The 13,995-nt window shown below is 42.7% G+C and overlaps 1 protein-coding gene and 1 non-coding gene across 4 annotated transcripts; both read left to right on the top strand.

Moving 5' to 3' along the window:
- On the top strand, positions 1-13,403 carry LOC117767585 (ubiquitin-associated protein 2-like). 3 transcript variants are annotated; one of them, XM_034595351.1, is made up of 29 exons: positions 1-131; positions 1,550-1,687; positions 1,869-1,946; positions 2,078-2,188; positions 2,299-2,458; positions 2,669-2,746; positions 3,257-3,320; positions 3,589-3,677; positions 3,952-4,004; positions 4,212-4,276; positions 4,411-4,642; positions 4,760-5,018; positions 5,142-5,279; positions 5,804-5,940; positions 6,436-6,683; positions 6,915-7,152; positions 7,283-7,322; positions 7,571-7,697; positions 7,915-7,972; positions 8,372-8,594; positions 8,749-8,840; positions 9,180-9,230; positions 9,433-9,511; positions 9,786-9,986; positions 10,410-10,580; positions 11,342-11,446; positions 11,911-11,984; positions 12,195-12,386; positions 12,537-13,403. In XM_034595351.1, exons 2-29 carry the CDS (start codon positions 1,592-1,594, stop codon positions 12,630-12,632), a joined length of 3,555 nt encoding a protein of 1,184 aa, XP_034451242.1. In that variant the 5' UTR covers positions 1-131; positions 1,550-1,591; the 3' UTR covers positions 12,633-13,403. The 3 variants fall into 3 exon arrangements, with proteins under 3 accessions (XP_034451242.1, XP_034451241.1, XP_034451243.1); XM_034595350.1 differs by having other exon boundaries at positions 8,366-8,594; XM_034595352.1 differs by lacking the exon at positions 11,342-11,446 and having other exon boundaries at positions 8,366-8,594.
- On the top strand, positions 3,370-3,450 carry LOC117768591. Its single transcript, XR_004615093.1, has one exon. It is a non-coding gene; the product is annotated as a small nucleolar RNA SNORD121A (small nucleolar RNA).
- Positions 13,404-13,995: the final 592 nt, after the last annotated feature.

Below are 13,995 nucleotides of genomic sequence, written 5' to 3'. Positions count from 1 at the left end.
GGCACGTCGCGGAACCACGTGACCAACTCGCGGCTTCTGATTGGTGGTGTCAGTCTCTCAACGTTGAACAACGGCGCGGTGGGTCACGTGACATCATCTGCTGCTGCTGGCTGTGCGAAGCGTGTTAGCAGGTAAAGAAAAAGAAGAAAAAACGCGCAGTAATACTCGTTTAAAGCCGATTGAACGGTCGATGTGTTCGATCGTATGATTTTAAAAAAGTTTCGGGAAACAAACGTGTCGTTCCATAGCCACCGTCCGTGCCGTTCGGTGGTAAGCTAACTAACTAACTCGGTAGCTAACCGCTGCATCCGGACTGTGTCGCTGCATTGTACGCGGACGGCTCGTTCACATGCCGGGTCAGTTAGCATGCAGCGGGTATCCGTCGTAGCGTGGTGGACGGGCCACGCTTTTCTTCGACAGCATTTATCTCCCATGTTCTCGTATTACGATCATAACGCTTAGACATTCGACAGCGACCGCTCGAAGTGCTAACACGACGCGTGATTTCTTACTTTTCGCAGTAGTTGTGTTAGCATGCTAATGACGTCGGCTATACCTGCCATTTCTCTTTCGGTTCACACAAAAGGGTACATGTCCTCACTCGGCACATTTGTTGTTTTTGTTCATATCTCGGTGGGTCTGTGTTGACAATAGTCACACGAGCGGTCAAGTCGACCAACTGTGAGGCCGCACTGCAAATATCTGCTCCGTGGGCTGTCGCTTTTCAACGGGTGGAATCGCACACGAAACAAAGACTAGCGCTTAGCCATGCTAAAGCTAAAGGGAGCTACATGACCTAACGCTGGTGCGAACGTTAGCCAACACGGCTCATGTTTCCGTCGAGCTTCTCGCGACGTTAATCGATTTGAGAATGCGATTAAAATCACCGCCCACATTATAACACAACCGGGGGAAAAACATTTTCAACAATGTCTACAATCGACGTAAACAGTTCTTGTTGTGTATTGTTTTTTTTTTCTGTCGGTCAACGCACCATTGTCGGACAACAGTGACGATCACAGCCAGTGGACCTCATGTGTTGTCCCCATGCTGTCAACTTGCCAGCTTGTATTATACTTAGCTAACCACCAGCTTAGTTTATGTAATATAATATAACCCATGGTATGCGTATGGTTTCGATTCCTCTTTACACGGTGTAACCTGGCTTAAAGCCCATGGTCGATTTGTGTTGACTTATTACTTCAATCAAATGGCGTCTCCCGTCGACATCGATGAAGAATTGTTATAATTAATAGACTACCTATAACAGAGGTTGGTTCGTACTCTTGGTGTTTTTGTTCGGGAGACTGAGGGAGGGTTTGTAAGTCGACACCAGGACAGTCCCCTCTTGGCTTGGCTAAATTTAACCTGGGAGGTGGGGGCGACAGATGGGGTTATAGTCTTACATGGAGAGCCTCTGCCTGCTTATATTCAGTATACTGTACTGGCAGTGGACATTTATTCAATATGATATAGTACTAGGACTTGTGATGCAATGTAACAACTTCACACCTGGTTGGTGTTTGACTTTGTCTCTTCTCTCCTCCAGATTTTTCTATTTTGTACATACATTGTTTTGTATATACTGTATATGATGACTTCACTGGTCAGCACTCAAGCCCGGGGAACTCGGGATAGAACGCTGCCCAGCACCACACAAACAACACAACCACAAAAACAGATACAGGTGGGTTTTCACCATTGTACATACAGAGTTGCATCCATGACTTTTCAGTTAAAATAGACAATTTTTTTCTAATTTCAGATTTGCCTTAATAGATTTAACATTTAAAGAATATTTAGATGACTGCATCCTTCATCGCAAAATTAACCTCTTGCATTGTTTCTTCCTGAACTCTGTTTATCAGGCCACAGCAGAACAGATTCGTTTAGCCCAAGTGATCTACGACAAAAATGATACTGACTTTGAAGACAAGGTCAAACAGGTAATTTGTTTGTGCGCATGCATATTTAGACAAACCCTCTTCTGAATCATCTGCATATTGTCCTGGAATTATTGGACAATGTGACTTTATTAAAACTCCACAATGCACGTTCTTGTTTTGACTGCTTACAGCTGATTGAGGTGACTGGCAAGACTCAAGATGAGTGCATAGTTGCCCTCCACGATAGCAACGAAGATGTAAACAAAGCCATCAATCACCTGCTAGAGAACAAACCTGACACAGTAAGAGTTCATATACAAATGCACAGGCTAAAAGACCATGAAATTATTTCAGAAAATGCATATCACGATATAGGTGTAACAGTCAACATTTTGTTGTTAACCTCTGTCAGAACTCCTGGGAGACTGTGGGGAAGAAGCGGAGTCTTGGGAAAGAAGGAGGAACCTCAGAGATAAAGGAGAGCAGAGAGAGGAAAGGAGGAGAAAGGGAGGCCAGTCGTGGACGTGGAGGTGCCAATAGGAGGGGCAGAGGAATTAGCCGAGGGCGTGAAGGTAAATGGGTCCATAGATGCATTAGTCCCATCAAATGGACAGAGAACCTGTATTCTATAGATGTTTCTCCATCAGTCCATTAGAATGCTGTTTGCTGCATCCTTGATTTGTGTTAATTTGATTTCCCAAATGAATTAAAAATGGTTCAGAAGTCTTTCTCACAGTTAATTGTTAACAATATATACATTATAATTTTTTCTTAATTCCCAGGTCGTATAGAGGAGAATGGGTTTGAGGTGGCTCCTGGAGAGAGAGGGGGCGACGCAGGCCGCAGGGGGCGAGGCAGAGGTGAGCAACTAGTTTAGATTGAACACCTCAGCCTTATAGATATCTTACATGCTTGGTTAACTATTCTACACTGTTTTCGCAAGCCTTTCTATATATTTGGGTAAATTCCAACATTGTTTGGTGTCTGAGATGTTATTGTGCATGTATTGGTGATGGAGCTAGCAACATCTATTTGTGTCTGCAGGCATTTAGAATATTGCCGCACTCAACATTTGTGGAATGTGCATAGTCCTTGCAGCTGCTTGAGTGTGTGTGGTGTAGGGATGTCAGTAGATAACTGGATAAGAGAGGGTTGAAAGCTGTAAAATCTTTTTGGATTTGTTTATGAGAAAAGATAGGTTTGTAGATATTGTATCATAAGGTCAAGGACTGAACGTTACTCTTCAGTAAATATATTTCTGACAGCGTGTATGAGTTAGATGCCTTCTTCCAAAACGTTTAATGAGTAGTTGAGGCTGAGTGGGACCAGTCAGAAGAGGTCATTTCATTGTGTTGTTTTTTTCTCCTCAGGGGTAGGGGGTCGTGGAAGAGGAAGAGCAGCTGGTGTCAACAGGTTCTCCAACCAGGGAATGGGGTACGGTTTTGTGTGCGTGTGTGTGAAGTTTAAATTAGGACTGAAGTATGTTGAGGAGATGGTGATGTTGATTACAAGCACATATCTTAAAAACAAATGTGTAGAAAAACAGTTTCTGAATCTCCTCCTTAAAAAAACATTTACAACTAAATTGCCTGTTTCATGTTATCAATAGCAACAACAAACGGAACTATATACTCATTATCTCTTCTGTTTGCTCCCCCTTCTCTCCGTGTCTTTGCACTTTTCCCACTTTCTTTTCTTTCAGCACCTTCAATCCTGCAGACTACACGGCTAACTCTGGAGCTCGCCAGGAGACATGGGAAGGGGATGGAAACGATTCTGCTGAAGCACCTGGTAGGGAAAATAACAGTAAAGAAAATATCTTGTGATACCATTTCCTGCTTTTATTGTACAATTACTTAATTCTTAACTTAAAACAAATAAGCAAAAAAATACGAGCATTCTAGCAGAAATTGGCAAATAAATCTACACAATGTATTCAAGGGGTTGATAATTTGTATGTCATGATGATGAAGTTTTGAACTATAGTTTCTGTCACTGCTTTGGGGTGATTGATTATTGCTGAGAACATATCAGCATTATGTGTGAACTGCCTTTCTTTTTCTAGGAGCATCGGTAGGGAACACGGAAGAATGGAATTTAGAAGACTGGAATGAGGATGTAAGGCATTAGTATTTATTTATGATCTTAAAGAAACTTTCAGTTTTTTTTTTTACTAGTTTCTTTCAATCTACACTGGCCTGCAGAATGTCTATTACTGGCTTCTGACTTAAAACATATTCATTTCTATTTGTAAATAGCCAGTTGTTAATGTGGCGTTACTGCAATCTAATAAAGTGTGTTTGTACATCCTGTCATTTCTTACAGTTGTCTGAGACCAAAGTATTTACTGCCTCGACTGCTCCAGGAAACCCCATCACACCTGGACACAAGTAAGATGATCCACCTGAACTCCGGTCAACTTAGGACACTGCAAACAACAAGCTTTACTTTGTAGAACAACATTTTATTCAATCTCTGTAATTATCTTATACTTCCTGTTCTCTTATCACCTGCTTCTACTCAGTATGGACCTGGCTAGCCTTCTGTCTAAGGCTGGAGTGGCTGTAGGATCCTCCATGGACTCTGACTTGGGGGCGATAGTTGATGGACCCTCAGCTGAAGATTTGGGCCAAAGCCTGGTGTTTACCAATTCCCACCACAATGGACGCACTGCAACACACAGCTATGCACATGCCACCGCCAACAGCTACGCCCATGCTGCTGCTGCTAGTACCACATATGCACACGCTGCGCTGGTACGGACCGCCACACATTACACTTGTGCACAAGCAAACACTTGCATATTTCATGTCATACACACTGAGATAAGGTATCAGTGTATTCACTTCTTGTTTTTCTTCTCCCCCTCTCAGTCCTCAGTCCTGGGTTCTGGTTTTGGCCCTCTGAGTGCACCTAAGCCAACATCTCCGCCTGACATCAGGACATCAGAACAGATCAACGGGCCTCGGCTTGGTCAGAGAGCCAGTCAAACGTTAACCAACACCACCAGCAGCAGTAATGTTTCCAAAGATGCAGGGCTACCTCCAATGCAAAGTCCTTCTTCGGCCTCTTTTCCCCCTTTAGACATCAAGTCTCAAAGAGTAGAGCATGGCCCTGTGGCTGCCCATCACAGTAAGTTTTATATCAGTAAATCCAACACCGATTTTTAAGGCATGCCAACTAAATCTTAAATGTTAACAACAATGCGAAAGCTACATGGTAACGTATCTTTCCATTTACCCTCAATCTCTTCAGTGGAGATGAAGCACCAACCAGAGCCATCAGCAGTGCTCAGCCAGCTGGTACAGAGGCAACAACAGTCCACCATCCACCCCAACACAGAATCTCTGGGCCTGTCTCAGTCACATGCCCCACAGGTCCCCACACCACCAGGTATGACTTCAGACTGATTTATTGCTATTATTTTTTGATTATTATTATACAATATTTTATGCTATTGAAGGTTTGAAAGTCTGCATAGTATATTACATGATTTTAATAATACAAATCTACTAATTCTTTTTTTTTTATAATTATTGGATTTGTTGAAAAGGAGTAGCAGAAGTAGATGGTGCTGCATGACCTACTGCGACTAAGCTGACACATAATGCTCATATGCCTTGTTTTTCTGGGCTTTAACCACATGAAAAGAAGATGGGACATATTTAGCGAACAGTGAAAAGATAATGGCTACAGAGCTGATAACAAATACTAGATTTTGGCCCACAATTATGGATAAAGAAGGCAGTGCTTTCTCTGCTAAATAAATTAGTGTGAAGACAGTACCAGTATCTGGGCTATAAGATTATGGCAGTATCACTGTCTTCACTATGTCTTGCTTTGACAATTACTTTGATTCTGGGTGTATGCATTTACATGGTACCATGAATGTGCCTGATGCTCTTGATCTCCTTCAGGTCATGAGTCCTTCGTCCCTCCTGTAAGAGATGGAGGTTCTCCAGGAGGGAAGCTGCCAGGCATGGAGCCTCCCATCACAGAAGCCCCTCAGCGGCAGCTCAAGACACAGAGACGCAGAGTACCTCCCCCCTCAAAGGTAAGATCTTATATCTGGGCCTTTTATTCATGCAAATTGTGTGTGTGTGTGTGTGTGTGTGTGTGTGTGTGTGTGTGTGTGTGTGTGTGTGTGTGTGTGTGTGTGTGTGTGTGTGTGTGTGTGTGTGTGTGTGTGTGTGTGTGTGTGTGTGTGTGTGTGTGTGTGTGTGTGAGAAAAAGACAATAAATAACAAAAGTAGTTCACTCAAGCTGTAAACTCCACTCTGTGACTTTACCTCTCAAAATCTGAGATAATAACCTATTATTAAACACAGATATACAGCACTTTTCAGTATATCCATATCAACAGAAACTAGTTGACTGAACAGTTTTGTAGTAGTTGTGACAAGCAAACTATCTTGGGTAACGTTTGACTGAAACTTGCTGAATTGTACAAATTAACAACTTCCTATAATTTTTACATGAATTTAAAATGGCCAGTGTGATTTAAATATATTTTGCCTGTTCTTCCTAATTCGGTCTTTTTCCACCCCAGATTCCGTCGTCAGCAGTGGAGATGCCAGGCTCATCAGATATGTCTGGTCTGAATTTTCAGTTCGGAGCTCTCGACTTCGGGTCTGAGGCAGGTAGTGGAACAGCAGACATGGCACAAGTGGAGTTGCCCAGGGAACACGCCCCCACTCAGGCCCCAGCTCCAGCAGCAACATCGCCCATGTCTGTCCCTACTGCTGTTCCCACACAGCAGCCACAGAGCAGCCTGTTCTCTATGCCAGGGTCTGTGAGGTGTGTATGAGTTGGTGTTTAAGGGGCTGGTTTGTCTTATGTGTGCAGTGTCTCATTTGTAATTTTATATATCTGTTTTTAATACATTTGGCAAAAAGCAGAATATTGACTTGCCATGGGGACAAAATTAGTGAATTAGCTAAAATGATATAAGGAATTGCTTGGGTCATATTCTCTTTATCTATATTTGTTTGTCTTTAATCCTCTATCTGTCTCTTGTCTTGTGAACAGCGAACACATGAGCAGTTTACCCAGCTTACCCTCAGATCCCAGCTTCCCCTCACCATCTTTGGGCTTACCCAGTGCCACGCCCTCACCATCCATGGGTCTTCCCAGTGCAGCCACTCCATCTTCTGCAGCCCCTACCATAGCCAGCCGTGTGGAGAGCAGTGGCCAAAGGTCCCTGCCGCCTCATCTTGGCTTCCCACAGAGCAAAGATGTCCCATCAGCTGTTGGTGGACCTCTCACAGTGAGGAAAACACCTTTTCTGTCTTTATGCATAAGGGACTTGAATAGAATTTTTAAAAAACTGTCTGTATCCTAGCTGACAAAAAGCTGAATGTTACAACTAAGTCTGTAAATATTTCTTCCCTTCTTAGAACGGCTACAGTGGGATGAAGACACAGAGCACACAGGACAGTAAGTACTCTCATTTATCAGTTATAGAGAACTATACTGGAGTGGCCCATACAATCTAATATAAGTATTGATTGATAAATGCATCTGGTAGGAAGTAGTCATCTCAGTGTAAGTGCATGAGGTTTGATAAAGACCAGGACATACTAATAGCCTTTTTTTACATTTTCTTGTATTACTCCTCTCATAATCAGTTTGTAACATCAACCAGAACCTACACAAAATTAATCTCATTTTTGTTTTCAAACCAGCTACATCATCGTCTAGAACAGCAAAAACTGAGTCTCCTGTTATGACGAGTGACAGCGGCCCCAGTCACCACATCCCTTCCCCTGCAGTGACACCTTCGCACTTGGCACCTATCCCCTCGCTCAGCAGGTGGGATGATTCAGACACACCATATACTATATTGCACACAGATTCTTTTAGCCTCTTTCCTCTTTTGTGTGGAGATAATGATGGTTACAAGCACATATCTTAATCATATAATGTGGACATATCACTGACTGAATCTCCTATGCTTTCTGGGTGATATGCCTTTGTGGCCTCATCAGATTTAGTGAGGCTGATAAAAATCACTTTACTCTGTTTCTAGTCACGTGACCAACACCCACTCATCTGGATTGGCCCTCGCCACAAGTTCCTCCCTGACAGTAAGTCTCTGTACACACACACATCTACCGAATGTGATTCCCCTGACACCTTGAGGGAATTTCTCCAAATTTGGTGCAAATGTTGACTTGGATTTAAGGATGAATTGACTAGACTTGATTAGACACCGTCACTTTGACCACACAACACACATTTTTAGCCTTAAATCAAGACTTCACACACTTACAGCACAGATACCTTTTTTAATTAAAGTCTTCACTATTGTGTTTTTGTTATGTCTGTCCGTTCGTACATCATCACATTTGTGAATGTGATGTCTCGGGAACACCTGCAGGGAATTTCATTACATCTCGCACAAACATCCACTTGGACTTGCCTCGACCTTAAACAGTTTCTGGTTCTCCTATAACACCATCTTTTCTTTCATTCTGCAGCAACAGATGTGTAATGAGGAGAGCATCAACAGCGGTGTCAACCTTCATGCCTACTCATCTGCGTCCAGCCAAATTATCAATCCCAGTCTATCAGCCCCCATGGCTGTCAGCAGCTCAACCACCAATGGTCTTCACCAATCTGGAGCACCAGGACTAACTCCTAATGGCACAAACGCCATACTCTCAGCTGCAAACAGCCGCACAGCTGCACTGCTCAGCGCCGCTTCTGGTTGGTTCATAGTCTACAGATGAATTGCATATTAATTATTATTGTCTTAATTAAAACTAATCAACACAAATATACATGACACGATAACTTTAAGTAGAAATGGCATATTTCTCACTGCGCTTTAAGTCCGTTTTTCCTCCTCTTCCTTCCTCAGGTAAAGCTCCTCCAAATTTGGCCCAAGGAGTGCCACCTCTCCTGGCTAACCAGTACATCATGGGCCCTGGAGGCTTGCTCCCTGCTTACCCGGTAACTATGAATGTTCCATATCATATTTTGACCTGTTCCTAAATTATTAGTCCACTGGGTTTTGTCCAAGGGAAAGAAGGGTTATATCACTAAATCTAGATGGGTGTTGGTTGGAATTGGAAGAATGATGAAATTGAGTTCACTGCCTTTCACGATTAACTCCATAATGCTTATCAGTCTGGATGGTGATGGTGTTTTTGTGGATTCTGATCACACGTCAAACTAATTAACGCTGAGGAGATCCTAGAATGGAATGTGCAGTCAATAATGAGACTTGGTAGAAACTCCACCATGTTATGAAATAATCACCTGTTCTTCTCCCAATGTCTGTTTCAACAGCAGATCTATGGATACGAGGATTTGCAAATGCTGCAATCTCGCCTTCCCATGGTGAGTCTGATGTAGAGTTTAATCTTTAATGTCCTCTGCTGCATATTACTTAGCTTCTAGTATTTTTTAAAATTACCAGTTGGCTTTCAAATCTGTTTCCTTGTATATAACAGGCAGTCATAAAGACAATATTTGTCTTTATCCTCAGATGGGGAGCACTGTCATTGCCATTTTAATTATTGGTCCTTCTTTATCTACCTAGGACTATTATGGTGTAACATTCCCTGGTACTGCGGCTGCTATGCCTGGAAGAGATGGCCTTGCCAATAACCCATATTCTGGTAAATCAAATTTTATATTGAATTGTAGTTGTGTCTTGTGATCTTGCATTATGTTTTAAGATGGGCTGCTAATCCACCCTGACACTGCATAATTGAGACAATTACTCCAATTCTTAAAAAAACTACATAGACATCTGGTCATTCAGCTTATTTGAGCATAGTAATGTGATTTATGACACCATGGAAGTTTTGACCTTTTTTCTTGTACTTGATGGCTTAATGTTTGATGATGACAATGGATTTGAATGTGTATTTTCTATCATTTCTTATCCAGGTGAGGCAACAAAGTTTGGTAGGAATGACTCCTCATCTCCAGCTCCACCAACCAGCCTGTCTGCAGGTGGGGTGCAGTCGCAGCCCCAACAGGCACAGCAGGGAGGAACACAGGGCCAGGGTGCAGGACAGAGCCAGGGTCAACAGGCACAGAATCAGGCCTTCCTAAACCCCCCTCTGCCTCCCGGCTATGGATACACTGGTAAGGAAAACCCAATTTATGTTTGATGATGAGGTCGTTGGCCAAATTTCATATATGGGTTACTCATCCATGCACTTAACACCTAATGCAAATCCAGCTTTACTAAGTACTTTCCCTCTTGTTATTTTCTGGCTTATTATTTAAACCGTTATAAAGAGGTGAAATGGTACTTAAAGCTCAAATTAAAGTTGAACAAGTTCTCTGCCAGTTATGTTTTTTTCTTATTTTGAAAACCTTCAATTTAAAATTAAACCCAAGCGAAATAATGTTTTCACTTAACCAGTGATTGAGACACATGGTCGGTCAGTTTAGGTAGACTGTATTATTAACATAACTGAAAAAGGCTTTTAAAAATAATTTTATAAACAATTGCACAGCAATCTGTTTCCTTACACGCTGCATTATTTCTCTAACTGCCCACAGGTCTGCCATACTATGCTGGTATGCCTGGGGTTCCCTCAGCCTTCCAGTATGGCCCCACCGTCTTTGTGCCTCCTGCTTCGGCAAAACAACCTGCAATGGGTCTGGCCAACCCCTCCAATCAGTATCACCAACAGCATCAGCCCAGTTACGGACAGCACGCATATGGCGCAGGTGAGACAAGGATTCAACCAGAGGGCTGTGTCTGACACTGCTCCGATTTATTTATTTTTTTATTTATGGACAACTAACAGTACATTTTCTTCAGAGTTGAGTAACTATGAAGGTTATATTCAGCAGTTGTACTTCAGCTATTTAATTGATTGCATTGGACGGCGCCTGTGCGTTACTGTTTGAACTATGACTGTCACAAGTTCATCTCAAAATATTGCCAACAAACTATAATATTACCAGTCACTTAAAACTTGAAAGAGATGGCTTGATCAAGTAATGGTGGATTATGTAGCAAGTTACTTCTGTCAATGTGTTGGGGTGCTCAAAAGCATCAGTTTTGACCAGCTGTATTTTACGAGAAGGGGTATTGTGGAAGAGACAGGATTGTGTGTGTGTACAGAAATTAGGTGTGTAGAGGGAGGCAAATTAGAAATCCATCTTCCAACCCTTCATACATGCACATGAAATGCTGCATGCGTGTGTGGAGTTGGGCCTGTGTGTTTTTTGCTTGTGCTGCATGCGTAGCTCAAACCCCCTGCTGAAGTTGGACACGGCTCAATATAGACACAGCTGCCATTTTAGTCAGGTTACCTTACTGCCTCTCTCTCCTATGCCCCCATCTCTTCTCTTCTCCTCCCATCCTCTTTCCTCTTCTTCTCTTCATCTCATCTGTTCCCCGTCTTTCACTCGCTTCCCCCTCCCTCTCTGCTCGTTCTGCCTCCTCCTCCTCCTCTGTACTCTTCCTCCTCCACCTCCTTCAGCCTTTGATGACCTGTCTCAAGCCCACCCTGGGGAGTACAGTAAGGGAGGGTACGGAGGCTCTGCCCAGTCACAGGCCAAGTCAGCGGGCAGCGGCCCAGGGAAAGGTACACACACAACACATGCGCGCACAATTTAACAACACGCACAAAGCTGGTGGGCGTTTTCCTGTAGGGAAAAATGGACGTACTCACAATTGCAGATGATTCCCCTTTCAAGAGTGTTTTGGAGAGAGTTGTGTATATGCACGCGTGTGTGTGACTGCACATTAATGTGCAAATAAATGGATTCATGCCAAAGGTTGGAAAAAAACAAGAGAAACATGCCTCAGTATTTCCTCACATAATATGCTTCTTCCTACTGGCTGGCCCCCTCCTACTAACAGTGGAAATGAACATTCAGTGCCTGATATTCAGCAGTGAAGTGACATAATTCTTCTTCTTCCCCCTTAACCCCCTTGATTTTCCTCTATCATTTTCTTATTTCCCCTCTTTGCTTTCCTTCCTTCCCTCCTAATTTCCAATCTTTGTCTTTATCTCCTCCCCCCTCCCTCTCTTCATTCTCCTCTCAGCACCAGGACTGTCAGGATCTGGTAACAGTGGAGGAGTACCTGATATGGGAGGTTCAATCTACAGCAAAACACAGGTGAGACACTTGGTTTTAGTTTGAGGGATTTGTGCTTCTGCTTGTTAGACTTAAGTAAGTCTTTATCATACCTGAATGATCTATTATTTATTTGACTAAAAAAATAATATGGTTTGCGTATATATTATATTGAAATTTACATTCTGTTATTTAAACCCACTGTAAATGCATGCAATCGATTTATTCTCGTCTCCTCTTGGTTCTCATAAGTCATTTGACAAGCAGGGCTTCCACACGGGGACACCACCTCCCTTCAGCCTACCCTCAGCACTTGGGGGAACAGGACCCCTGAACCCTGGGGGTGCTCCTGGCTATGCCCCTGCTCCCTTCCTGCACATCCTGCCACCGCACCAACAGCCGCACTCCCAGCTGCTGCACCATCACCTCACACAGGAGGCACAGGTAAACCCAAGTTTCTACTCATACATCACATCCTAAGACAGGGTCTCACAAAATAGGTGTGCTACAATATATTACACGTTCAATACACCTGTTCGGTAGTTTATTGATCTTAAACGTGATTGATGAAATTGATTTATTTGTTCTCTGTAGGGTGGTCCTGGACAGCGCAGTCAGTCCAGCAGCATGCAGCAGAAAACCCAAGGCAGCAAGTCCAGCTACGGCAGCTCCCCCTATTGGGCCAACTGAGGAATGATCTCTCCCCCCCCCCCCCCCCCCCCCCCCCCCCCCTCCCCAAAAGGCTGTGTGTGTATGTGTGTGCGATTGTGCGTGCGTGTCTAAAGCTAAAACGAAAAAGGCAAATCGGAGACACACTACCCTCACAATGAGCAACCTTGGGCCTCTTTGCCCTGCTCCCCCCCACCTCCACAAGTCCTCATAAGTCTTTTGGGTTCTCTCTTTATCCCCTTTTCAAAATTGGTTGTACATGTAAGATATTTATGTATGTATTTATATATATATACTGTATATGTAATAGTAGAACATGAAATGTGGCATTTTATTTTTGAAGGACTTTTTGTTTACTTTTTTCAAAACTGCAGGAAAAGATGTTACATTAAGGCAGAATGAGATGATTAAAAGGATTACGGTGATGAGAGAGCGAGTGAAGAAGATTAACGATAAAAAAAAACTTCCTGGAAGAAACCAGAAAAAGGAAAAGGAGAGAGCTACAGCACTGATTGCATATGAGGACATTTCAGAAGGGGGTGGGGTTTATAATAACTAACTGCATCTGTCTCTTTTTTTTATATATAACTTCTTGAATGACCGGTTCATCCCCCAAACTACATTTTGTAGCTTCCTGTCCTAAACCCTCCTCCCTCTCCCTTGTTCTGGAGGGTGGCCTGCTCCTTGTGTCTACACCTCCCCATTAAAGACAGACCTGTTCATCTAAATTTTATATTTTAATTTAATTTTAACCCTCATTTCCTGTGAAATAAAAGTTCTGAGCAGTTGGAACAGTGGCGTGTCTTTTTGTGTGTACAGGTTTTATCCTTGGATGTTTAAACTCAAGTTTTCTGACTTGAGTTCATTGTCCCAGAGCAAATAATCACAGAAACTTTGCAAAGTCTGTACAATATATGAAGGAAGCTGCTCAATAGTTTCACATTTATTCAATTAACAGTAAAACAAAACACCCTTGCAACATAGAGCAAGAAGTAAGTGATATTTTAACTGACTGTGCAAAACTCATTTCTTGATAAATGTTTTTAAATGGCACCTTTCAAAACAGTTGTATGGTGCTTTTAAAAAAAAAAATAAGACAATCAATAGTAAACTGTTAGAAAATCCACAGTATGTGGCTATAAAAACTGGGATTCCAAACAGCTACACATTTAGACATTCAGTTAAGTTGCAGTTATTGTGCCATTGGCTTATGTGTCTGCGTTCTCTCTTCTGTCGTAGCTGGAACCATGTTGTTAAGCTATCTGATAGTTGTTGGGTTGTTATGACCTGTTGCCCCTTGACAAGGTCACTTCAAGTGGATAGAAAAGGCGGATTTGTTTGAATCTGAACCTTTATAACTCAACTGATAAGACTACCCTTATTT

This window comes from Hippoglossus hippoglossus, chromosome 9, assembly GCF_009819705.1.
Source record: "Hippoglossus hippoglossus isolate fHipHip1 chromosome 9, fHipHip1.pri, whole genome shotgun sequence".
NCBI lineage: Eukaryota > Metazoa > Chordata > Actinopteri > Pleuronectiformes > Pleuronectidae > Hippoglossus > Hippoglossus hippoglossus.
This window is presented reverse-complemented; position numbering and strand designations above follow the sequence as displayed.